General features: G+C 39.4%; 5 protein-coding genes across 6 annotated transcripts; 3 read left to right on the top strand and 2 right to left on the bottom strand.

The window, feature by feature from the left end:
* The first annotated feature begins 3583 nt into the window (after window positions 1-3583).
* LOC131668414 (chymotrypsin-1-like) lies at window positions 3584-5255 on the top strand. The gene is made up of 4 exons (XM_058942592.1): window positions 3584-3623; window positions 4305-4630; window positions 4743-5006; window positions 5091-5255. Exons 1-4 carry the CDS (start codon window positions 3584-3586, stop codon window positions 5253-5255), a joined length of 795 nt encoding a protein of 264 aa, XP_058798575.1.
* Window positions 5256-6036: 781 nt separating this feature from the next.
* On the top strand, window positions 6037-6955 carry LOC131668342 (hypodermin-B-like). The gene is made up of 4 exons (XM_058942465.1): window positions 6037-6041; window positions 6092-6323; window positions 6407-6670; window positions 6740-6955. The coding sequence occupies exons 1-4, from the start codon at window positions 6037-6039 to the stop codon at window positions 6953-6955; spliced, it is 717 nt and encodes a 238-aa protein (XP_058798448.1).
* A 3779-nt stretch (window positions 6956-10734) lies between these two features.
* Window positions 10735-12817, top strand: LOC131668270 (chymotrypsin-1-like). Its single transcript, XM_058942344.1, has 4 exons — window positions 10735-10801; window positions 11857-12191; window positions 12275-12538; window positions 12608-12817. The coding sequence occupies exons 1-4, from the start codon at window positions 10735-10737 to the stop codon at window positions 12815-12817; spliced, it is 876 nt and encodes a 291-aa protein (XP_058798327.1).
* A 3380-nt stretch (window positions 12818-16197) lies between these two features.
* Window positions 16198-18462, bottom strand: LOC131675097 (chymotrypsin-1-like). 2 transcript variants are annotated; one of them, XM_058953951.1, is made up of 4 exons: window positions 17517-18462; window positions 17127-17443; window positions 16811-17062; window positions 16473-16749 (listed from the first exon to the last, which is right to left on the bottom strand). In XM_058953951.1, exons 1-4 carry the CDS (start codon window positions 17662-17664, stop codon window positions 16600-16602), a joined length of 867 nt encoding a protein of 288 aa, XP_058809934.1. In that variant the 5' UTR covers window positions 17665-18462; the 3' UTR covers window positions 16473-16599. The 2 variants fall into 2 exon arrangements, with proteins under 2 accessions (XP_058809928.1, XP_058809934.1); XM_058953945.1 differs by having other exon boundaries at window positions 16198-17062.
* A 3886-nt stretch (window positions 18463-22348) lies between these two features.
* LOC131675089 (excitatory amino acid transporter-like) lies at window positions 22349-25136 on the bottom strand. Its single transcript, XM_058953938.1, has 9 exons — window positions 24759-25136; window positions 24594-24696; window positions 24330-24528; window positions 24043-24253; window positions 23672-23956; window positions 23382-23615; window positions 23085-23279; window positions 22891-23025; window positions 22349-22827 (listed from the first exon to the last, which is right to left on the bottom strand). Exons 1-9 carry the CDS (start codon window positions 24836-24838, stop codon window positions 22611-22613), a joined length of 1659 nt encoding a protein of 552 aa, XP_058809921.1. The 5' UTR covers window positions 24839-25136; the 3' UTR covers window positions 22349-22610.
* Between the last annotated feature and the right edge of the window lie 1391 nt (window positions 25137-26527).

The raw sequence follows: 26527 nt of genomic DNA, 5'->3' as shown, positions 1-26527 counted from the left end.
GAAAAGCAGAGCAACTATTAAAAATATAACTCTTCCCAATATCATTTTGAAATTTGCAATAACTAAGTTGCGTCCAAAAATTCTAAATCCTATTTATAAGTATCTGCTTTATCTGTTATTATATAATTCAAGTCCATTCATTTAAAGTGATTATGTCTGAATTAATTTGTAATATATAATCACCGAGCGAATGATTTCCAATAATGTTTTAGACACATTCATTACCGATAATTTGTAGATAATAATGATTGCGTGTGTCATGAAAATCTGCGAAACTCCAAAAAAAAACAAGTAAATCATCAATGGTAATGAAATTCACTCATCGCTATAAAAGTTTGTCAGTTTTCCATTAGCTTTTCCACTCCAAAGCTAAATCTACTGTCGTGAAGATTATGAAACAGTCATTATAAAGGTAGTCTTTATAATGTATCTCAAACGTAATGTCACGTCGTGGCAACGACACATCTCAGGTGCACCTGAGGCTTTGCGCAGTCTCAGGTTTCTGTTGTTGCTAGTCTGCGATTTCTCGCATAAACTAGCGGGATCACTATTCGAAAATTATTAACACCGAAGGGGACAGTGCCACTAAACCTGTGCTTCTACTCTTGGATTCCAATTAATAGTTGTAATCCGAGAGCGGAAAGTACCCTGGGTCCTATTAATAGTAGAACCCGGTTTTCCTATAAATTGTATTTGGAGCCTATCAAAAGTAGTCTCCAAATACGACAAAGGGAAAATTTTTGATTTGCGACCTACTTCTAAAAGAGAGGAGAGATAGATAAGTTAAAAAAATTAAAAATTTGATTGCTTACTCTTTTTTATTGAAAACTTGACACTGTTAATTCTGCGGGTCTTTATTCTGTATTGGTCGATCTTTTTTTATTTTATCTGTTCTGCTACTTCGCTGCTTGGCTGCTTGGCTCTTTCGTTCACTTCTTCTTGTCTAGACTCTTGGTTCACGGACTCCCGTGCTTCCTTCAATCTTTTCTTGACTTTCTTGTCTTCTTGATTGCTTTACTTCTTGGTTGACTTATCCTTGTGCTTCCTTCAGCTCTCACTGACTGGTACTCAATATATGTACTCACACTACGATAACTGACAACTACGGGAACAACTGCAACTGCAACTCCAACTACTAACTTTTGGATCTTGTGCAGCCCTTTTTATATTAGGTGGGTGGTTGGGTGATGAGTCCCTCTCTTAGCCTCTCGGTTTCAGGAGCAGTGGAGCAGGCAATGATGTGTTAATTGGTTCGTTTGTTTCTTCTGATTTTCCTCGCCGGATTTTCGGGCCCTCATTGGAGCGGGGGCGTGGACACAGTACAGTCCTTAGCTCGTGAGATGGCTCTTCAAGTATCATTCCCAGCCAAGATTAATTTAAAATTTCGTAATTATTAATTAATTGAAGTTGGAACAAACATAATCGACCAATACATAACTTATACACTACTTATATTAACAATCAATATTATAATTAAATTCGCCGCAAAATACAGTTATCAATAATTATCTAATAATAAAATATAATAAAAATAGAGCGATGCTTGTTATCTCGCACGCCACGTTGTATAAATTCGTAGATTAATTTCTTATAGTAAAAGTTCGCTAAATAACAGTGAATTCATTAAAATTATCGTTTTTTTTTTTTTTTTCTATTTTCTGCTTAAACTAAGCTCCGGAGCGGAAACTCGATAAGAGGTTTTGAGAGGCCAAAATTATTTTTGATATATTGTTGAAGTCAAAATATTCAAGTTCAAAAAAAATTATTTCATAATTTCTAATGCCTAACTTCTAGTTGGAAAGGGAAAAATTCGTTAGTTATGATGTGAATAAAATGCAGACGCGATCCCATGGCCCTCTTCTCTCATCGGCATCTCAGCGCTCACGTGTTCAGAGGCTGCATGCACTTCATATGCAAGTGCGAGGGTACGAGGGGCAGAAGAGCGTAATGAAAAAAAGGAATGCACGCTTACAGAAATTTAGACTATAGATTCTATTGCCGTTTGGAGACTATCAAGAAAAATTTCCCTGCGACACTCGACTCGGTTCCCACAGCTCATGGGAAACGGTTTCAACTCTGCCGTTGGTCTTAATATTGGGAAAAATTATTCTTTTGAAATTTTTAAAATTTTGATCGTATATGGCCCGCCGTCACAGTAAACTTTTGATTATTGAAGAGAAAAGAAAACAATTAACATGTACACTTGTAACAGCAATTTCACATGGTAAGACATACGATGTTTTTCAAATGCGGCTTTTTCGAGTGATGAGTATAGATATTGTAAATAGGCGAATCCAGCAAGATATTAATTAATATTTATATCTGATTTCACGAATGATAATTGGTCAATCTGGCCTAATGAACGTTGAGTAACTTATGGCCGATTGGTTGATTTGACCAACCAATCGCAAGACACCTGGGTAGGGTATATAACCTCCAAACAAGCACAGACTGGATGTATTGTTTGCGTGCTTTCATAAGAGTAACATCAACGACTATCTCTTACAACATTGTCATTGTTACACAAATTCTCACCTTGGTAAATTCTTGAAAGCTATGTTCTCATATCGTAGCACCTATTACTTGAACTCTTCCAAATAATATTTAGTTCTTTTAATCCTACGTCTATGCTAACACTGCAGATATCATATTGCTATCTCTTACGCTTAACTATAATATAGTACATTACGATACAAGTGCGGGAAAATAGACTCTTTCTCGAACATGTGCCGTACCGTATTTTTTGATACGACGTGTGAAAAGTGCGGTTTTCAAGGCACGTTTTTTTGTCGAGCGTGCGGGAAAAACGCACTTTCCGCACGGAGTGTCGAAATAGTTATTTAATTAATTCAAAATAAGTTAATACCAACGCTAATAGGTATATTTTTTTATTATTAATTTTCTATGGTCTGACCTAGTCTCCTTTGAGAAACTGTCGGCATATGAATACATACATATGCCGACACATCAATTTACCTTATTATTTGAGCTAACCAGTCATAATGAACAAATTGACTTCATTTTGTCAGATTTTCTTTTTACACACATTTTTCTATTAAGAGTTATTCGCGAAAAATCGATCTATTGAGGTCACTGATTACGAATCTGATGTCAGAATTAAGAAAAGACGAATCTAAGATGGCGGCGATTTCTTTTTCCGTCTATGAACTCTTGTGAATCTATGATTAGGGAGGTTCCTGGATGCATTGATTACGAATCTGATGTCAGATTTATGAAATGACGCATTCAAGTTAGTCGATTCAAGATGGTGGATACTGATTATCCTGCCTATAGGTTATAATTTTACAAAACCAATCATTTATGACATTATAAAATGAATTTTATAATTTATCTCAAGTTCTAATTGATATTTTACAATAAAATGAATTTCATTTCATTTTTCATATAAATGGGGAACTAATGCATACAAATCCATCCATAATTGATGCAACCGCTATTTTTTTTATTGAAAATCAACAAATTTTAATAGTGATAATCATCTACAAATTAGCATATAAAACACCAGCGGAAATCATTCACGTGGTGATTTTATATTGTTGATTTATTCACAAGCATAATCACAATGGACTTAGATTATATAATAACAGATAAAGCAGACACCTGTAAATTGACTTTAGAGTTTTTGAACACAACGTAACTATTATAAATTTTGAAATGATTGTGAGAAGAGTTGTATACCTAATCGTTGCTCTACTTTTTGGTAAGTATTTTCTTGCTTTTTCATCATAAGAAAATAAATGTGTACTGTGTTTATTTTCTAGAATTTACTTTGTAATGTAGTTCAGAAAGTATGAATGCACGTGTAATCATCACCGTAACTTTAGATTATCATTAAATTAAAATTTTGATAATCTGTAATATAATTATTGAAATAAATATATCAACCACCAATCAAAATTATATAAAATGATATAAATAGAATAATAGAAGTTATTGCATATATTGATAAGAAAATTAAAAATTGGAGTTGAATATTCTTAGCGGTATTACTTACTAAATTAATCAACTGATAACCTTTCAAACATCACTAGTTGTACAACTGTGAGTTACAACACGCTCACAAAGAAATTCATTGGAATCCTATTATGTTATTATTTCCAAAAAACAAACTAAAATAAAGTAAATGAATAAAGAACGAGTATAAATGTGAAAGTAGCCAAAGCTACAATGGATTTTTAAGATAATCTTCCAGATACTCTTCCAGATTGTACGAAAATCAGAGTGAATATTAGTTAAAAAATAAAATAAAATAAAACGTTTTAAAATATTTAATACCGGAATAGGTGAGAGCTATACAGTGGTGTCCTTAAAGCAGCGCATGATCGATGGGAAGAGAGCACAAATAAAGAATTATCCCTATCAAGTGTCCATTCAAGAACTCAACCAACATTTATGCGGAGGAACAATAATTAGCGAGAGACACATTTTGACTGCTGCCCATTGTATCATCAATGTAATGACACCACCATACACATTTTTCAACGTTGTTATGGGAACAAGTTTCACTGATAGAGGTGGCGAAGTTCATAATATTACCACAGTGGACGTTCATCCTGACTGGATAGCTTCTGAGAAAAATTCCTACCAGAATGATCTGGCTATAATCACGGTATATCTTTTGTCCGAGAAAAAATGTCCTCGTTTTGGGAGAGTCTACCCGTTGAGATAGCTACAGACATCAATTGATATGGATACCGTTATATTTCGACGTCGATTTTCAGTTGACGAGCAAAATCGTCTTCAATAAGTACAAGCAGAAAGCCATGTTGCCCAACAAGGATGTCGAGGATGGGAAGGAAGCTAACTTCACAGGCTGGGGATTAATTCGTCAAACTCCCGATATTTATCCCAAGCAACTTCACAGGATCAGAACCATTCTCATAACTAATGAAAAATGCCATCAGAAATTGGGTAAAGCCGTCGACATTGTGATCCACAAGACTCAAGTTTGCGCCTACAGTGCTCCCGGAATTGGCGCTTGCATAGTAACTTGCCATACGATTCTTATCTTTTATACACATGTATATGCGAGAAAATAAGTATTTTATACAATTTTATAATACTTTTAGGGTGACAGTGGCGGGCCTCTTGTCATAGACGGCGAAATTGTCGGCATTTCTTCCTGGACTAAAGCTGGACGCTGCGCTGCGGGTAGCCCAGACGTTTATACCAACGTCTATGCCTTCAAAGACTTCATTAAATCAGTTTTAAACAGACAACTAATAGATTCGTAATGATACTTATTAGATATATCATATAATTATGTATCCTATTATACAATACATTTTTTCCAATTGTACATTTTCAATAGTGATCAATTTTACCTGGTAGTATCCAATTCAGTAATCATTGGCGCATTTTTATTCAACTTGCTCGATAAAATTTTATGACAGATCATTAAATATTCACCGAACTTGTGTTACATCCATCTATAGATGTATCATTATTTATTTTTCAAATCAATAAATTTTCTGAAACACTGTTTTTAAAGTCAGAATAACGTAAAACCTGGGATCTTATCAGTGATGAGTTCTTAATTCATCACTCTGATAAAGGAGTTATAAAACCAGGCAAATTGTTTCATGGTTACCAGTTCACTTAAAGTCGACAAGATGTTCCGGAGTAATCCTATCATCTTAGCTGTTGTACTTCTTATAGGTATCTCTAGTAACTTAATATTTTGGCTATTATGTATGTACATTTGAAGTTAATATGGATATTCGATCAGAGCAATATAACGGAAGCCATAATTATTCATAGCAAATAGAAATATCGATTTATTTACAAATTCTAGTCTTTTAAGAAACAAAAGTTTATCACGAAATAGTATTTTTTTCAATCATTTTAAATCAGAAACAAAAAATAATAAAGAGTTGTAGCCTGTAAATAGCGATGTTTTCAATATGAACAATTATCTATATTAATTTGGAGTAGCTTTAACTTATAAAATAAATAGTTTAAATTATTAAACAGGAAAGGCAAGCTGTCAAGAAAAATATCGTATCTTTGGCGGATATGGCGTAAATATTGAGAATTTCCCATACCAGGCATCGCTACGTATACTGGGTAGGCACTATTGTGGTGGATCAATAATTAGCGCGAGGCATATTCTTACTGCAGCCCACTGTATTAACGAGTACACCCAGCCACCTTTTAATTACGTTAGTGTTGTCACTGGTAGCACTTACTTGGATAGACCTGGTAACGTACATCGTATTTCCAAAATCGACGTTCATCCTGGTTGGAAGCTTGACGAGATCGTTGAGGATGTACCTTACCCGCATGATCTTGCCGTTATAACGGTACTATTTTAATATGAAGTTGTACAAACAATATCTTGACTTTATTGCTCTCTAATACCAGCGATACCTCATTGCCCATTCAGCTAAGAAACAAAATCATATTCGATGCATATCAAAGAAAAATTGAACTACCCAGTCATAACTTTGAAGATGATGACGAAGTCGTCGTGACAGGTTGGGGAATAATAGCTCAAGATCCTCAAATTCATCCTAGACAGCTACAAATGCTAACAACAAAACTTATGGCACGAGATAAGTGCCAGAAGAAAATGTCCAATCCCGAGAAAGCAAGAATTAACAATTTTCAAATTTGCGCATTTCACAGCTATGGAAAAAGTCCCTGCTTCGTAAGTCCATCAACGATTTTTGATTTTCTTCAATAGTCAGATTTATCAAGGTTTTTATCATTACATTAGGGTGATAGTGGTGGTCCCCTGGTTGCCGGCGAAGAAATTGTCGGAGTTGTTTCCTGGGTAGACGGTGATCATTGCGCTCTTGGAATTCCTGACATTTACACGAATGTATATGAGCACAAAGAATACATACAAAACATATTGAACAATTCCAATGGGCTGGAAAATTATGCGCCAGAGCCAGCACTTTCAAATATACGTATTATGTATGGAATTTGATCCATGGACAATTGCGCCCATCAATTTATGATCATTGTGTTACCTCCTAGTTCATAATGTCTTTTGTAAAGTATTTCAGTCAGAGTTTGCGGTCAAACTCAATGAAATATTAGTCAGAGAAAATCACAATTTACTCTTGAAGATAATAGCATTTAATGACTTTTTGAATGAAAAGTTATGAATAAAATATTTTATAGTTTAAATTTTATTGAATTATAATAACTATTCCTCTCGTTGTACCATTTGAAAATTAGAAAAACTCTCTTTATCCATTAAGTACGTACGGACATGTGTCCATGTGCCAAGTATATTATTTGTAACTTGCGGATGAATCATTAATCATACAAGAGTAAGTATGGCAATTATATGATCTACGGGTATTGTTAATTTTAGCAAGTTGATTTACAAGTACGTCAATGTGATATCGATTGTTATTGTTTGCTTCACTGAATTAGGCTTAGTGATAAAGGCGGCTATAATATCTTCAAAGATGTTTGGAAAGCAATTAATCACAATAAGCGTGATTTTTGCTCTTTCGTACATACCCTCTTACTTATTTTGCAAATGCGCAGAACAATGACACTATGTTTTATAGCAATATTAACGGTGATATAGTCATAAATATATTTATTTCACTTCACTTATAAAGTTTTACAAAACATAGCGTTACAATAAAGATAAACAATGAATCGCACCTTACACGAAATGATGAACAGTTGACTAGAATACGAACAGATTAAGAAAAGAAAAGTTTAGTCATTTATCAAAGTTCAATGTTTCAAAAGTGTCTAACAGCTGTTGGTATTTTAATCTCTTAATGTAATTCGATGGAAATGGAAATAAGGAAAAGAATTGCAATAAGGCAACTAACCGAGTGTGGTTTTGAAGGAGGCTACAACATTGCACCAGATGCTGGGTTTTCGCGTATGCTTTCAAAGTATGCCAGAGTGGTACGCATGCGGCGGTTTAGTAATTGATAAAAAATTGACGGAAAATGTGAGCGATATTGAAATTTCTGCGATCTAGTTGACACATCAATCGTGCATGTACGTAAATGCTGTACATTTTTTGAACACACGACTAATCTAAAATAACATGTAATTTTCGGAGCTGCACAATTGAAAATTTCAATGCTATGGCTTTCGGGCTTTATTTCTGTTTCTACTTATAATAGTGACGAAAAATGCTCGTGGGCATTACCACAGGATTTGTTAAGTACGTTAATACGAAGGAATGCGATAAATTATTTCCGAATATGCGATAAGCGTTTTCGAGATATTTCATTGCATAAAATACGATATATAATATTAGATTTATCCACAAAACTACTGAAAACCCGTGAGAAATGTTGACTTTAGCATTGTTTATGTAAGTCATGTAATAAAGTCAATAACGCCGTCGTGTTATACGCTGAAACATACATTAAAATCATGTAATAATATTAGGAATTTCATAATAGTTATAAAGGTACATCTAAATGTATCACAACCAACTACCACAAACCAACATGTATGCGCCGACACAACATAATTACACATTGACGCTGGGTTACCGTTGAAAAGATTACGTCAGGGTTTCTAGAAATTGTTGCACTACGTTATGTGGAATAATTTAGTGGGACCCTGAGAAATTGACATAAGTAAATATTCTGGTACATGAAAATGGATATAATTTCAGATGATTTTAAACAGAGCATTGAACAACGTAGTCTAATTTATGAATGTTTAATTGCTTACGCTCGGTCTCGCGTATGAAATGTAAGCTAGTTAAGAAATGTAAGCTAGCTTAAGAAAAATATATGTACGGAATGCGAACGTTGAATCTAACTAAACTGAATGAAAGAAATAATGTAATGCGGCGAATAGAGCGAATCAGCGTGCGTAATTATAAGATTCATGTAAGATATTTTATAGAATGCGAAGGGAGTACGTCTGTTTTTTGCCATCACGTGAGTCTGCCCCGCGCTTGGACAAATGCGACCAAAATTTCGCATAGCCGAATCCGTCTTGCAAGCTCGTCTCACGCGCATAAGCGTGAGAAACATCAGGGATTTCCCAGTTAAAGAAAAGTAGAAGGCGATTATGTCTCACTACTATCGAAATTGCAGGGCGGGGGGCCAGAAAGGCCTCACCGGAACCGAATCGAAAAAGAGAGCCAAGATGGAACAAAAAGTGGCCTGTTAATTGGTCCAGCGCGGAGGAAAGTGATGCCCATGGCTTTCGCGCCTGGAGTGGGGTATTAGTAGTGAGGGTAAGAGAAATCAGGCGACTGGACTCCACGCAAAAAAAGAAGATTAGAAGGTTCTTAGCAATCAAAAAGGCAAGTTGAATTGCACTTTTGTATACGAGCTTTCTGAAACTCTGTTCGCCGTAGTTCTGCGGTTTGTCGAGCGAGATTTAATTTGTCATTGATCAAAGAATTTGTATACTTCTCGCGATTAATTTGTCATTTGTATTGTGCGTTAAAGTAATTTAGTACTAGTTTAATCATAGCGTTGCGCTTAATTAAATTGTTACTATTAATTTTTATTGGAAATAAATACAAGTCCGTCTCGAATCTCAAGCTCGCGACTAACACTCACTCTCCCTTACCTCAACAATTTCCTAATATAAATATTCCTAATATATAATATATCCTAATATCCGTAATCTAGCGAGAGCTGGCGCGAGAGAGATTAAACTGTTTATGGACCCACCAGGCACCGACGGTCCATCAGTAGAGAGACGACGCCGGCGAAAGCGTAGACCCGCAGGAAACGACGCCCTGGCGACGATTGGTGTTGCCGCAAGAAGGGCCGCAGCATGGCCTTTGCCTCGTGGACGGCGAATGGTCGCTGCTTGCACTGGCTCAGCTTCGAACAACTTGTTCTCCTGGCAAACGTGGCAGTCGCACTGATGGCAGTAGTTCCTTTCCTCCCGGAATCTTGTCTAATCCAGTCTTTCTCTAGGTGGCCCTAATTACTCGAGAGCTCGCGCCTAACTGCCCTCGTTCACACTTAATTTTCTAAGCCTCGCGCCGCCGCGCTCCCACTTCTCTCGCCGTCAAAAATCAGCCGAAATCACTCTCTCTCTCTCTCTCTCGCTCTTCTCGCTCTCACTCGCACTCGGCGACACCTCGCCGACCGTCGCGCTCCTCTCTCCCGATCCTGCAACGACACAAGTATGTAGTCGCTATATAGCGTACACTTTGTCGCTGCGTTCATGCGAGGAGAGTGCCGCACACAGGGCTAGCGAACATTGCTATAACCCTGTCACAAGGGCCAAAAGAAAATCAAACAAATTATATCCCCGAAATGTCGGAAACGGGAATCCTGTCCGAAGTGAAAGAAGTACTGACAAGAATAGCTATAAACTGTCCAAGTCTCTTGGAACAATTGAATAATAACATAGTTGAAAATTGCAATTCGGTTTTAACTAAAATAATTGGAGACAAACATATCAATGGAGTGATCTTCGAAAACATCAATGAAAATCATTACGAATTAGTTTATAGACATCATCACTTTTAATCAATGGACTTGGATTATAAAACAGGTATAAAGCAGACACCTGTAGGCTTTGAAAATTTTAAATGCAACGTAGCCATTGTAAATTTTGAAATGATACTGGGAAGAGTTATATATTCTTAAAGAATGTCAAGTTGCTCAACAAAAATGTCAAGGATAGTGAGAAAAGTGACATCACAATCTGGAGATTTGTCCATCAAACTCCCGATACTCGTCACAAGCAACTTCAAAGGATCAAAACCATTCTCGTAATTAATGAAAATGTCACCAGAAAATGGCTCAAGTCGATCAAATTGTGATCTACAAGACTCAAATTTCCACTCTCTGTGCTCCCGGAATGGGTGCTTACTTCGTACTTCCCATACAATTCTTATTATTTGTACACATGTATATAGGAGAAAATAAGTTTTTCATGCCATTTTATAACACTTCTCGAGGATGAACCCGATGGTTCTCTGGTATTAGACGGCGAAATCATCGATATCTCTTCCCCGGTGGAAACTAGTCGTTGCGCTATAGGTAGCTAAGACGTTTATACCAATGCCTCTGCTTTCAAAGACTTAACCGAGGCAGTTTTGAAAAGATATCTAATTGATTCGTAACGATAACTATCAGCTACATCAAGTAATTATGTAACGTATTATATAATAAATTTTTCCAACTGTACATTTTCAGTATTAATCAGTTTTACCTTCAAGTATTTATTCGAGTTATCATTGCCGTATTCTTCTTCAAGTTGCTCGATAAAATTTTACGATCGATCATATAATATACCTAGAATTTGTGTACCTTCAGCTATAGAATGATCATTCTTTTCTTTTCAAACTAATAAATTGTCGGAGGTACTATTTCTAAAGCCATAGTAATGTGAGAGCCTTATCAATGATGAATTCTTAATTTATCTCTGATAAAGGAGTTATAAAATTAGGCAAATTATTTTATGATTATCAGTTCACTTAAAGTCGCGAGAAGATGTTGCAGATCATCTTAATTGTCGTACTTTTTATAGGTATTTCTAATAACTTAACATTTTAGCTATTATATATGTACATTGAAAGTTAATATCAGTATTTGATCAAATCAAAATATTCATATTAGAGAGATCGATAATTCTGGCATTTCCAGACTTTTATAAAAGAAAAGTTTGCTATGTACTATTTTTTTTCAATCTTTTTAAATAAGCACCAAAAAACTATGGTATTCTCTTTGCATATAGTTAGTTTTTAAGAAACAAGGGGAACCGATTTCTGCGTTGGAAAATTTCACTTTATAAATTCGTAATAATGACTATCGAAGAGTATAGCTGGCAATGGTGATAGTTTCAATAGCAACGATTATCGATATTGATTTAGAGTAGCTTTAACTGATAAAACTAATGGTTCGTATTGTTTTACAGGAAAGACGAATTCATGTCTAGAAAGTATAGAGTGCATTTTAGGTGGCAGTGACACATATATTTTCATATATCCATACCAGGTTTCGCTACGTATACTGGGTAGGCACTATTGTGGTGGTTCGATAATTAGCGAGAGGCATATTCTTACTGCGGCCCACTGCATCAACGAGTACACCCAGCCACCTTTTAATTACGTTAGTGTTGTCACTGGTACTACTTACTTGGATAAACCTGGTAACGTACATCGTATTTCCAAAATCGACGTTCACCCCGGTTGGAAGGTTGACAAAATCATCGAGGATCTACCTTACCCGCATGATCTTGCTGTTATAACGGTACTACTTTAATATAAAGCTACACAAATACTATCTTGATTTAGTTATTCTCTAATAACAGCGATACCTCATTGTCTATTTAGTTGAAAGAGAAAATCGTATTCAATGACTGTCAACAAAAAATTGCACTGCCCAGTCATAATTTTGAAGATGATGACGAAGTCACTGTTACAGGTTGGGGAATAACAGCTCAAGACCCCGAAGTCAATCCTAAACAGCTACAAATGCTAACAACAAAACTTATGGCACGAGATAAGTGTCAGAAGAAAATGTCCAATCCCGAAAAAATAAAAATTAGCGATTCTCAAGTTTGCGCATTTCGCAGCGATAACAAAAGTCCCTGCTTCGTAAGTCCACGAACGATTTTTAATTTTGCTCAAGCGTCAAATTTATCAAGATTTTTATTGTTATGCTAGGGTGATAGTGGTAGTCCCCTGGCTACCGAGGAAGAACTTATCGGAGTGTTTTCGTGGATAGACGGAGATCATTGCGCTCTTGGAATTCCTGACATTTACACGAATGTATATGAACACAAAGGATACATACAAAATATATTGAACAATTCCAATGTGCTGGAAAATCATGGGTATAAGCCAACAGTTTCGCACACGTTACACGAAAGTTGATCCATGGAAACATGCGCTTATTAATTAATAATCATTATGAACTTACTTCACGACTTTTTCTGCAAAGTATTTCAGTTGAAGTTACCGGCCATATTCAATGAAATATTATTCACAGAAAATCACGATTTACTTCTGAAGAAAACAGCGTATAATGACTTTTTGATCGAAACGTTACGAATAAAATATTTTATAGTTTATATTCTATTGAATTATAATAACGATTCCATTTGGAAATCAGAAAGAACTTTTTATCCGTCAAGTACATACGGACATGTGACCATGTGCCAAGCATATTATTCGCAACTTGCTAATGAATCATTAATCACGCAAGAGCGAGCATAGTGATTAGATTTCTTGAGTATTATCGATTTTAGCAACTGGCTTTACAAGTATATCAAAGTGACATCCATTGTTGATTGTTTGCTTCTCTGAAAATATCTAGAGACGTTTGACAAAATATTAATTATATCAAGCGTGATTTTTGCTCGTTTGTATATACATACACGTTTGCTTATTTTTCAAAAATTCCAAACAATCATATTATGTCTTATAGCAATCATAACAACTATATAGTCGACATATATAAATACAAATTAATAAAAATATATATTTCATTTTACTTGTAAAATGTTGAAAAACATACTTATGCGTACAGTAAAAATAAATGTTGAATTACACATTACATGGAATGACCAAAAGTTGATTAAAATACGAAAAAATAAAGAAAAAAAGTTCGGTCATTAATTATCAAAGTTTAATACTTCACTAGTGTCTAACAGCTGTTGATATTTTAATCTTTCAATACGATTCAATGGAAATGGAAGTAAAAAAAAGAATTTTAATTAAATACTGAAACAAGTTTGGTTTTATCAAAGAGGCTACAGTAGTGCGACAGATGCTGGGTTACAGCGGTCGCTTCGAAAGTATGCCAGTGTGGCACGCGTGCGGTAGCTCAATCTCCGTACATGAAATTGGTCGAATGTGTGAAGCATTTAATGACGTCATGTGATAGCCGGTAGCGTTACTATGGTTTTTATTTACTAGCAGTTTTGTAGTTGAATAAAATGCTTTAGTTGATCAAAAATTTATTTCAATTCAACAGAAATCTTGTTATGGATTGGATTCAGTTAATGAGTATGGAAAAACAGACATCTTTATCAAGAAGACGTGTAACCCAAATTGGCGTGAAATTAAAGAAAGTCTTTTACTTCGAATGTAAGAAAGACCGCTTGAATAATTTCGTAGTAAACAAAGAACTTTTTCATCAAATAGAATCTTATGTGTATGTTATTAAATTTCAAAATCGAGGACTTTCATGTATGCACCTACTTATTACATTAGCTGATGGTTATAAACTAGGCAGTCATAAATAGATTGATATAAATAATAGAAAGAGGTAAGAAACAGTACAGTCATTTAAGTGATAAACAAAAAGAATTTGTCGATGTTATTCTAAAGGCTGCTCGCAACGTCTTCCGCAATCTCAATTGCTTATTACATTAATATTTTTTTAAAATGATTTTATAGCAGCAATATCTTCAACTTCGTTCAAATAGCGAACTGATGGACTTCTTGCACTGATATCTTTGAGCTTTCAATCTGATCTATGCGAATGGTGTTTTTTGAAAGAAACGGTTTTTAACAATATTACCAATCTTCTTATGAATGCGACAGTTAACAACCGGCAAGTAGTCCGATAACGATTGCCTCCACAGTTCGAGCATGACGAAAGCTTCAACATTCGATTTTTCGTTCGGAGGTGTTTCATTTTTGTATATAGCGGGTTGCAGAAGCAATTTTCTATTTAAAATGTTTTACAAATACTGAAACGGAGAAATACGACCGACAATGTGAAGAGACGGCCACCCGCATAGATTATTTAAAAAAGGATGGATTCGGGAGGTGCGAATGCTCCGACGACGGAATAATATACCGGACGTGTAGATTAATCGTGCGCGAAACTAATGTTGGAATGAGGATTGGTGATAGGTGAAATACGGCGACACTCAGTTAAATAATACTTACTTTTGTTACAAATACCGAAAGAAAAGAAAAGCGTTTACACAAAATCTAAAACGGAATTCGGACGTCGGCGATGATGCTAATCCGGTCAAACGCATTAATAGGATTACCGGTAGTCTGCTCGCATTTTCAGACGCTCCGATGCCGACATGCAATACTGACCGGACGTAACCCAGCCAGCAACACGCCCTCGCACCTTACTAACCTCGTATCCTTACTAACTTAAGGCCGGCGGTGCCTCACCCAAAAACAACTCCCCGCCCGTCGGTAAATCTGTGACGCGCCCAATCCGACGGTCCAGCACCGACTCTCCCCTCTTTCTTTCTCACGTCAACTCTCTTCTCGCCTCCCTCGATCTTGCGTTCGCCGTTTCTCCTCCTCATTCGCAATTGTCGACCGCTCCCGACTCCACCAATCATCTCGTTCACCGCACCTCAAACAGAGAAAATCGGCATGAGACTACACGCATACGCATTCTCAGTCTGAAGTAGTGAACGGACAATGGTGAGAGTCAAACTGGACGAATCGGCAAAGCCGTAATTACAAAGCCGTTACAATGCGAAGTATCGATATTAGGTTTTCGCTTTATTATCGGGATCTTTATTATTCGATACTTGAGCTACGAATCATTGCTTAGATTAGACTAGTTTTATTGTTCATGTCAATGTCATCTGGCAGCAAACATTAAATATTCGCAAGAACTACAATGTATGCATTTTCATCGCCGTTACAAGCATAAGTTTTAATCGTATTATCGGCTATTTTTAATGGTAACTCAGCGATCAATAATAAAATACACATACTTTCATTTCAGCTAAAAATTAAGTGAATAAAATCAGTATGATGCTAATTATCAAAATAACAGTTATTTTACTCGTCTTTGCTACGCCGAACATTATAGCTCTGCGTATTTTAGATATATTTGCTTTACCAGCTGTTTTCCTTAAAATAAATCCATCCCAAATTAGAATAATTTCAGGCTCGACGGCACACTACCCTAAACAGTTAACAATATATCATACGAGTTTTTCAAACCATTCAAGACGTCAACGTGGAAACAATGAGGCAAGTTTTCGATTTGCGAGTTGCTCAACTTAACGTACCTGTATTCCAAAACCTGTTCCAAAACTTGAAAGCAAATGAGTCGTACGGTCTCGTCATTATCAAAATAATTTGAGAGCTGCATGATGGTAATTAATACTGTTACTGTCGCATCTATAGCTTCTTTGCCTGGAGATGAAATCTTGAAAACCCGATGGTGGAGTAATGATCAGCAGATTGACCGATGGGTACAACGAGCTACGGGAAAATCCGATGAGCACGAGCGTTAATCCCAGCGTCTGATCGGATTTGTTCCAACCGATAAGCTTCTGGCAAAGGCTAACCAATTCCCTTCTCTACCTGGCGCAGCCACTGCACAGTACAGTCGTGACATTGGCGACCAGAACAAGTACTAGGACGCGACCAAGCAGCCGAAGGATGTGGATCTGGTGCTGGTCAACTGGCACTACGCCCTCGACGGTCTGTGCGTGCTCGTGAAAACTGGCGAGCCATTTTGAAAAAAAAAGCTCGAAAGAGTTGGAAGAGGGCTGAGGTCGAGCGGGAGCTGCGTTCGCTTGGACAATAAGGTAAAAGAGCACCGGTGGACGTAGATAGCCGCGAAGCTCGCAAGCGAGGGAGCAGAGAGGGCTGCGGGAGTGCGAAGAGAAGACGACTCGGTAGCGCATGGAGGCGTAGCTTTATTCGCACAAGGGGGGCGACTAGCGGGAGCTCGCCACGACTCCGCGGATCCAGTCCTCGTAGGCGTAGACCTTGGTGTAGACGTCGGGGTAGCCCTCGGCGCAGGGGACGACCCAGGAGGCGATGCCGACGAGCTGGCCGTCGACGACGAGCGGGCCGCCGCTGTCCCCCTGCGAGCAGAAGCAAGGCCAGGTGAGCGCGGGCGCCGCGAGAGGCACAGCGAGCACTCACGGAGCAGGCGCCGACGCCTCTCCGCAGGAAGGCGCACACGTGGCCGGCGTAGAGTCGCGCGGGCACGCGACCCGTGCACTGGCGCCGCGGCACGATCCTCATGTGGGCGCTCTGGAGCCGCGGCGAGACGGCGCTGGACGGGTAGCGCCTGACGCCCCAGCCGCTGACGGTCGCGCGCTCGCCCTCCCGCACATCCCTGCTCGGCAGCGCGATCTCGCTGGCGTTGGCGCCGGGCGCGATCCGCTTGGCGAGCTGCGCTGCGACAGTCGGGAGCCGGTCAGAGGCGGCGCGGCCGCTTCGTCTCGAAGGCGCTCACCGTGATCACGGCCAGGTCGTGCTTGTAGGAGGAGGCCTCGGTGCCGAGGTAGCCCTCGTGCACGCGGACGCGCCGCACGCGGTGGTGGCGCCCGGCGCTGCCCGCCGACAGGCTGCTGCCCGCGACCACCAGCAGGTCGGCGTAGGGCGGCGCGACGATCCCCTTGATGCAGTGGGCCGCGGTGAGCACGTGGCTCTCGTCGATGATGGAGCCGCCGCAGAAGTGCCGACCGCGCAGCCGCAGCGACACCAGGTACGGGAACTCGGAGATGTCGGCGCTCCTGCCGCCGACGATGCGCGGCGCGTCCGCTCGAACGCCTGGGGGCGGGAGCTTTAGCGCTAGAGCTCGGTGCGACGGCGCCGCGGACGGACGGACGGACGGACAACTCACCGGCCAGGACACTCAGACAGAACAGGCTCGCTAGCGTGGACCTCATCTCTCGACTGCCGCCACGAGCCCGCCGCCGGGGCTTTTGTAGCGGCTGGCCAGCTCTGGCTCGTCCTTCGCCGAGATAGCGCGGGCACTCACTCGCGACCATCGCGCCGCGCTATCGGCCAAGCTGCGACGGCCGCCGAGCGATTCCCCGGCGACGGTCGACGGGTTCCTAGGTCATCGCTTCGCCGATCGAACGCGGAAAATCCTTGGCACAACGATTCAACTTCGAGTACCTGTCCTGCGTGAAAGCGATTAATTGCTCGTGCATATTAATCAAGTCTATTTCATGTTTTTCCTCGGCTAACTTTTCATTTTTCACGAGGCTTGTTACTTCGATCAACATTTTTCACTTGTTTTAAACAACTTGCAACTCGTATTCATCGCGATCGTTCGATCAATATTGTCGCTCAAACTGAGTACGTTTTTTTAAAAATACTATTTAAAAATACATTTAATAACGAAGTGGTAGTTTTCAAGTTCACGACGATGCCTTGAAGCATAGATATCTTTGTAAAATAGTTGTCAAGGTATTACCTTGCACGTTATACTAGATAACATTTTTTAATTTTTAATCCGTTTGAATAGATTTCCAATTGAACCTGACCTGCTTTTGTTGTACGCGGGTGATCAAACCAGCCATCAATATCTCTCACTTGATTGATGCATGGAATTTTTTCACGTAATAAAACAGTGACAAAGTAATGCAGACTAAAATCTATTTATTTCACGTAATTATTCGATTACAACGTATGCATAAACCCGAAAATAGTTTATTTGAGATAGATCTGTAACTACTTATTAAAATGTCTTATCTTTTGCTCTCAAGCCTTTCAAACAACTTTTACAACATAAAATCTGAACTAAAATCTTCAAATTATATACATCAACTTATTTCATGAGTTTTTTTTAATACTGTCTTTTTACTCTTTGAATTGTTGGTATAATCATTAGAACGTAATGTTTTATTCGTTTTTAAAAACCCCGACTATAAGTTCTAACTAGCTATATCAAACTTTACAAATGTAATTTTTACAAAAAAACAAATTTAAATGAAATAAAATCATAATTGTTTTAAATATTATAACACATCCTTTGTTAAAAATTTTTCGAGTTGATTTATAGAAAAGAATCTTACTTTGTACACTCACACACAAAATTAAGACACATTATACAGCAAATGTGTACGAATTAATTAATCCATTTTTTTCGATATAGTAAAGTCTTCAAATAAACAAGCTGACATGTGAGGCATCAATTGAAAATAATCATAGTACACGAAAACGTCATCCATTCTAAAAAATGGAAAAATATTATCTTGATTTAAATTAATATTTACGATTTTATTATTATTATTATTATTATTATTATTATTATTATTATTATTATTATTATTATTGTTATTTAGTTTGAAGAATGTAATTCATATAAAAAGGGTTAAGTATATTACATTGCTTGTAACTGTAATATTATTATAGCACTCAAGGCCATAATTCGATGTAGCAACAGTTGAATCGTTTCGAAAAAATTTTTGTTTAGATCACTATGCTTGCATTTCCCTATTTTCACCTGAACATCGTTTTTTGGCTAACTTCTCTTCGTTCAAATCAACGAGCCCACTGTAAATAATTTGTGACTTGCATGGCTTTACAATCATGAAGTATAAATGTTTGCTCTTGTCTCCTATCTCGCCCATGTACGCCAACGACAAGTGGAATCCTGCTTCTCGTTAACTCACAACACGATTGTTGATGATACTTCTTATATATTTTGGACTAGTACCAAATTAGTTACGCCTGACAATTTAATTGTTTTTACTTTTTGACATATTGGTATATAATGTCAGGCTTTTCGTAATATATCTTTATATAAACAAATTTGATATGTGCACTGTTTTTTAAAATGTTCATCCGTGACCATCTGGAGAGCTATTTCCATTTATAAATTAAGTTTTAAAATTTGTTTATATAAATTAAGGGTATCGAATACACCGAAATCAATTACAGTATTTCATATAAAATATCGATTTACAATTCTCTTCATTGTTGTAATTTTATAATGTTATGTGCAATAGAGCTTTCTGACTGGCATGAAGTGCAATATTTTTGATACATCCGATACTTAATTAACAAACTGTCTAACCTCAAACTGTGTCTAGGGATAGTTTCCATACTTCTAAGTAATAGTATGTACATATAGCTAGGTATAATAATTATTGCTCTGTTGTATTCTGTTTATTGCGGTGACATTGAGACTTCAACTTTTGCCCTTTATCCGTACGGCCATCAAGTGTATTAATTGTATTTGTATATTAATCTAAATGGCGGTGGCTCTCTAATGATAGTCGATATGCCACACTCATGTGTCATGATTGTTAGACATGTATTTGTGGGGATGGACTTCTTTTCAAGAAGCATTTGAATTTACCTTTTGTTGTTTTGTACACAAATGACAAAAACGTTCTTAGTTAGTAAACAAATGAACAAAAATGAATGATAATAATTTTCTGGATAATGAACCTACTAATTTTTGGAATAATTTACAAAATTGTCAAAATTAAGCCAACAGAATCGTTTTGGATAAAAGTTGCTTAACAATAAGCAGCTGAAAATTTATAGATGAGGAATAAGTGATAATTTAGATTAAGACATTGTATCAGTCATGTGTAAGAAATAAATCGTTCAATTCAATTCGTATTTTTTGTGTAATATTATTTCTATAAAAAAATATAGTAACTATCAAGTGATGCTTATATTTCTGTCAATGAAAAGCAGCAGATACGTCTTGAATAAAAATTAATCGCATCATTATTATGATATTTTATATGTACCTCAAATTTTAACTCTTACTATTATGTAAACAGATTTTTTGAGGAAGCTGAAACGATCAGCGAAACATTAATTGTTGACTTTCATTAATTTCATCTAATAGACCCCTTCACATCAATTTTTTTTTACTAAATGTGGTGAACATATTTTCTTTTATAGAAATACAAATATTAAGTCTCTAATGCCAATGACTAAACCAGTATATTTATATTTTTAGATAACGTGAGTGTATATGATCAGGATTTCCAGCATGAAAAAGAGAGTTATGGAAAGCTTATAAAGCACTTTTGATAAAATTAAATATTTTCTAATAAAAATTATAATATTTATAGAAATTGAACTGTTTCTGAGTTACTATGTATCTCTATAATTATATGTATATTTATAATTACTTAATTAATTAATTAATTAATTATATAATTACTATGTATATTTATAAGTAATAAGTAATAACGGTGGTACAATCACACATTATAATGATATTTACTAATGAACTTTTTGTTGAACTTTATAAAATTATATTTTTCTATTTCTGTGTGTTAGTTTTAATGATATTAACATCTTATTTCATAAATAGTTTATTTAATTGGTACAAATTAAAAATATGATATCTTAATTTGGTTTATTCAATTATTAACTCGTTGTATGGTTAAATTATGATATTGTGTAAAATTGTATAATTGCGTAAAGCTTCGTACATTGTTAATTGGTCAAATATGTGACAAATCCATAGAACAGTATACATTGAGCCATCTGTCGAGAAAATAATTGAATAACATCTTGATACCGATCGCGCCACCGGCCAATAATTACGAATCGACCCTATCACCGCTTCGGAGGACCAAAGTAGCAATGTCGATCCTAAATCGATAAAAGATTCGCCTACCCAACCCCTAGGAGTGGCATTCCAATGTCACCTAGCAATGCACGCCACATTTCATCATTGTAATTTCAAAGGGGCTTCTCTACATTTTTGATATTTTTTAAGATCCGTGCAAGTCTTTATTGTAGAAGATCCAGTCACAGATGTGTTAATAGAAGTAAGATTTTTATCAATATTTTATCTTTCCTCTTTTCTGTTCTTTAGCTGATAAACTGACAAGCAAACCCATATATTTTATAAATTCGTGATATATTGGCCGTGCAAGTGTCCGAGTGGATCAATATTAGCCTTAGGATTAGATAGACTTCGATAAGCCTTGCTAATATAACGGCAAATCTACTCTGGTCCTAGTTTCATATTGCACGAGAGTGCAGACCGAAACAGCCAAATTAAACGCGTCGTCTTCTCCGCTGTCATACGAAATTGTTATTAGAAAATAATAGAAAAATTGTAAAATAATAAGCTAAACAAATACGGAAATCGAATGTTGGTACGAAGTACGCGCCTGCAGCACTGCAGCGTGCCGAGTGGTCCGTCGGTGCGCAGCGCCTCATTGTTATTATTTAATACTAGCCCGTAATTACCGTGGCAAGACATACGACGGAAAAAAAGTTTTTGAAATCAAAATGTGATGACTCCATCGAAAATAATACATTTTTTATAAATAAAATGTTAAAAGCTTTGTAAAAAAAGGAAACAATTTTTTGAAATAAATATCTTAAAATAGCACATGGCATTATGCGTATGTGAAAAAAAAAATTGGTATTAAAAACTTTATCGCTCATCAAAATACGAATTCCCAACACGATATCATCCGATTTTTTAAATAATTATCGATGAAAACAATCGACTGACCAAGTTTCAAGAAAATTGATGGGTCAGAAGGTGTTCGTCTTAGGCGAGAATGGGCCCACTGATGCCTATGATACTTACGTATAGAGCTGGCTATTGCTGAAATCAACGATGAAACGAATGAAACTACGAATTAATCCACGCCATAGTATAGTCGTGAGGTAAGAACTTAATGTGAAAATGAATGTATATGATATGTAATGTTTATTATTACTATAGTAAAATAATCTACAAGCCATATTGTCGAATAGATTGGCATTTGAAAAATATAAAAATAAGTTATGCCATGTAAATATAATTTGATGCCGATGATAATAAACGTGAAGAAATTATCTAAGTATTACACCGAAGGTGAACTGATTGTGGCTGACGCTATTTCTTATTTTTATTAATTTGCTCTGGCAGAATGAATCTTAAAACGACGAGGATTATTGAGATATTGTAATTGTTCGTCACGATCGTTGAGTAATATTAATTGATCTCGGTGAATTATACGTTGGTGTCGGAGACTGATTTCGTGGCAAGCTGGGCGTTTTCATCCTTGGAAAGATCTTTGAGGCCGTTCGGCTCAAGTACTATAACTGCTTCTAAGCCTTCCGCTTTCTTAAGTTCATCCATCCGATCTAATTCGTCTTTGCTCAGGTGGTAAACGATACCAGCGCCAAAGCCATCGCCAAGTACGTTGATCGAGGTTCTGATCCGATCTCTGGGACACGAGTGGATATCTCTGTAGAAAAGCCGCATTCGCGAGGAAGAATGGCATACTCACAGGAACCAGTCGACGGCGAACAGCAATGATACGTCGCTGGTAGGCAGGCCCAGAGCAGTGAGAACTAGGAGCATCGTGATGAGCGCAGCACTTGGAATGCTTGCCGCGCCTATGCTTGCTAGCGTTGCCGTTAAGCTACGCAAAGAACGAGATTCGAGAAGCGCGCCAAGCGAGCAGTAGCAACGCAAACTGACCTGACCGTTATGACCTCGCCGAGTCCTAAGCTGATGCCGTTCATTTGGGCGATGAAGATCGCGGCGACTGCCTCGTACAGAGCCGTGCCGTCCATGTTGACCGTGGCGCCGACGGACACCACGAATCTCGTGACTCGCGGGTCGACCTTGTTATTTTCTTCGAGGCAGCGGAAGGTCACCGGCAGAGCGACTGCACTGGCGATTGCCAGCGAGGGCACAGGACGGAGTGAGCGCGCGACGAAAGCAAGGGAGTACGGGAGAGAGAGAGAGAGAGAGAGAGAGAGAGAGAGAGCATACCTCGAAGCCGTGCCCATGGCCGTGAGCCAAGCCTGCATGATGTTTTTGAAAAATATGGCCGGGTTTTGGCGCGTCAGCAGCCAGAATATGAGCGGCAAGGTGACCACTCCGTGTATGAGCAAGCCCAAGATGACCGTTATCATGTAGAGCCCGAGCATCTGCGCAGTGGCCGTCAAGTTGTCGATCGACATGATCTTGCCGGCTATCAGGCACATTATGCCGAAGGGAGAGTACCTGGGCGCGTGCAGACTGATTATCCGGATCCGCTCGCGGCTCCGCGCTCCACTTACCACACGATCACGAGGCTCACGAGCTTCATGATGATCTCGTTCAGTTCCACGAAGAAGCTCACCATCAGCTTACCTTTGGGCCCCACCTGGCCGGCGATCAAGCCGAAGCTTATGCAAAACACTATCATGCCCATGACGTTGGTGCCGTCCTTGTAGACCAGGCTCTGCTCCAGCGTGTAGGCATTCTGGCTGGGGCTCTCGCTCATCAGCACGACCTTCCTCTTCACGTACGTCGTCTGCACTTGCTGGAAGCACGCCTGCACCAGGTTCTCCGGCACCATGTTCCTTTGGGCGCCGCCAGACGTTAGGTGCAGCGAGGCCGACGCCGACCGACGCCGACCGACGCCGACCGACGGCCAACTCCGACTTACCTGACGATGTCGAGAATCGCGTCCAGGGTCGAGACTTTGGCGTTGTCGGCCTGGGCAACGTGCATGGCGTTTTTGATTTTCGGGTCACCCGGCTGGATGATCAGGACCACGGCTATGCCGACGATCGCCGCCAGAACGGTCGTCGCCATGTAGTACGACAGAGCTCGCACGCCTATTCTGCCGGAGCTCCTGGCGTCCAGCTGAGCCATGCCTGGGACACTCGGTTTGCCAAGAGCCGCGCCAACGAACGACAACAATCGCGACAACGGCTGCTTTCTTTCTATTACCTGCTATCAGAGAGGAGACGATCAGCGGCAGTATGAACATCTTCAGAGTGCGCATCAAGATCTCTCCGGGGAAGCTGATCAGAAGCACCGTCTGCGGCGTCAGGTTGAAGAGGCGCCCGACGAAACCGAACAAGCAGCCGCTCAATACTCCGGCAATGGTGAGGACCAGCAGCAAGTTGTCTTTCATGAGCACCGACGTCTGCGTATAGGACCGATCGTTAGCACTTGGCCTTTCCAGCGGTTTCTCCTCCCCGTCGCGCTTACCACTTTTCGCACGACCTTCGCTCGCTTCAGCAGCTCCCGTCTCCTGCGCGACTTTTTCTCTTCTTCGACCGCGTCCTCGGACGTCATCTGCTCCAGCTGGGATCTGAAATCGAACGACAATCTGAAATCCGACGAGCCGACGAGCGCTCGGTCGACGGCGGTTACGTTGCTGGCTGGCTCGACTCGACGGGGGGGGCTCCGCGGAGTACCGCGATGGCCCCGGAAATCCTCTGCGACAGCGACATGCCTTGGACGAGCTTATCTTCGGAAAAAGGCCCACTCGCGTTCACCTTCCCTTTCACCTGGACAATGGCATTTCGCTATTTCTCCGCGGATCGCTCGGCGCGTGCTTCAAAGCTGCACGACTGGTTCGCGGGGAAAAGAGATGGAGTAGCCTGCACCTGCCACCGTTAGCTTGGAGCAGTGACGCGACGCGAGACAATAGCGAAAAGTCCAAACTGTCTTGCGATAGCTACAGGGGGGCGGGAGAGAGGAGAGAGCGCGCGCGCAACGACGAAGGCGACGCGCACGAAGCACTCGACTGGCGGCCTATGATCCGAACCCGAGCGCGCGCGTGGAAGAGCAGCGCGGCGCATCAATCAGCCAATGATGATGCATATTGTAGGCTGCCAACCCGGAAGCTCAAAGATTGGCCTGAAACCCCCGTGGCGGCTCGACGCGGGCGGCCACCTTCGCTCCTACGACCACGTCCATATTTTATGACTCATTAGCGACTTGCGCGCGACAACTTTGACGGATCGTACTACTAGGACGCTTTTTTTTGTTTTTCGGTTAGGAGGCGGCTGAGCATCGGGATGGATAGGTGGCGCGGGCCCGAGCCGAGAGGTGCAATTGAAACGAGTCGAATGGCCCGTCGAGTCCAAGTGGCGAATCGAGATAAGCGAGGGAGGGCAGCCGAGTCCGATCGGCAGCGTGTGAGCGCGAGCACAATGAGTGAGCGCTTCCTGCTTCTCTGCGCCGACCCCCTCACCCCGTAACCCCGTTTGCCGCGGCTCCAATCAGTCCACGGATTCATCCGCCCGCGCGTCACATCGCGAGCGCGTCCAGTGTGGGATGTCCAACGGTGCGATCGCCTCGCTCGCCTATCGCGCCGTCTAGGCCATGCGATCGTCGTTGCGCTTAGCGCGACGCCTCCGCGATGTCCTGCAGCTGGTCTACTGCTCCTCCGTGTCGCCGTTTCCGCCTGCTTTTCTTTCCGTACGTCCAGCTCCATTCGACAGCGTTGCTCGCGTGTGCCCACCTGCTTTCTTCCGCTGACTCAATCTTGTCGCGCTCGACAAAGCGACATCTCAATAAGGCTCACTGCTCACTTTTCGGATGTCGGTATTTTTCCAACGTATAACATGACGTGATTATTTCGACGCAGCTATTCGTTTCAAAAGCCGAGAATGCGCAAGAGCGTGCCGTGAGATTATTCATTTATACTGTCAAAATGATACTTTTAAAAGCTTCTTCATTTCAACTACTTTCAATTTAATTCTTTTTTTCCTTCTTTACTTTTACGAGAAGTATCCTCAATTGACTTCTTTCCTAAAAAAATTTAGCTCCGCAATAACTTTAGAGAATCTAAACGAAAGATAATCGGATTTATACTTGTACGAAAATAGCATCCATAAATGTTCACAGCTAAATTGTGAATAATCATTTTGCGAGTTATGGAGAAAGCATCTTTAATATAAATTAATTAAAAACAAAGATGATTTTCTAACTGCATGCTGTAGCTCACGTATGTCGTGGCTCAATTGACGTTAAAAGTCATCGTTAAGTTTTTAATTTTGTTGTTGCAGCTGCACAGAACAACCCGTAAATGATTAATCGTATTCCAATATACATTACTGGTAATTTTCTGAAGCACTTACCATTTATGTTTTGGACAAATGATTGAAAAAAACTGTGACGAATTTCCTCTGTTT

This window comes from Phymastichus coffea, unplaced genomic scaffold, assembly GCF_024137745.1.
Source record: "Phymastichus coffea isolate CEN01 unplaced genomic scaffold, Cenicafe_Pcof_1.1 PCOF00001, whole genome shotgun sequence".
NCBI lineage: Eukaryota > Metazoa > Arthropoda > Insecta > Hymenoptera > Eulophidae > Phymastichus > Phymastichus coffea.
The sequence above is the reverse complement of the archived record's forward strand: the minus strand, read 5'-3'. Positions and strand labels throughout refer to the sequence as shown.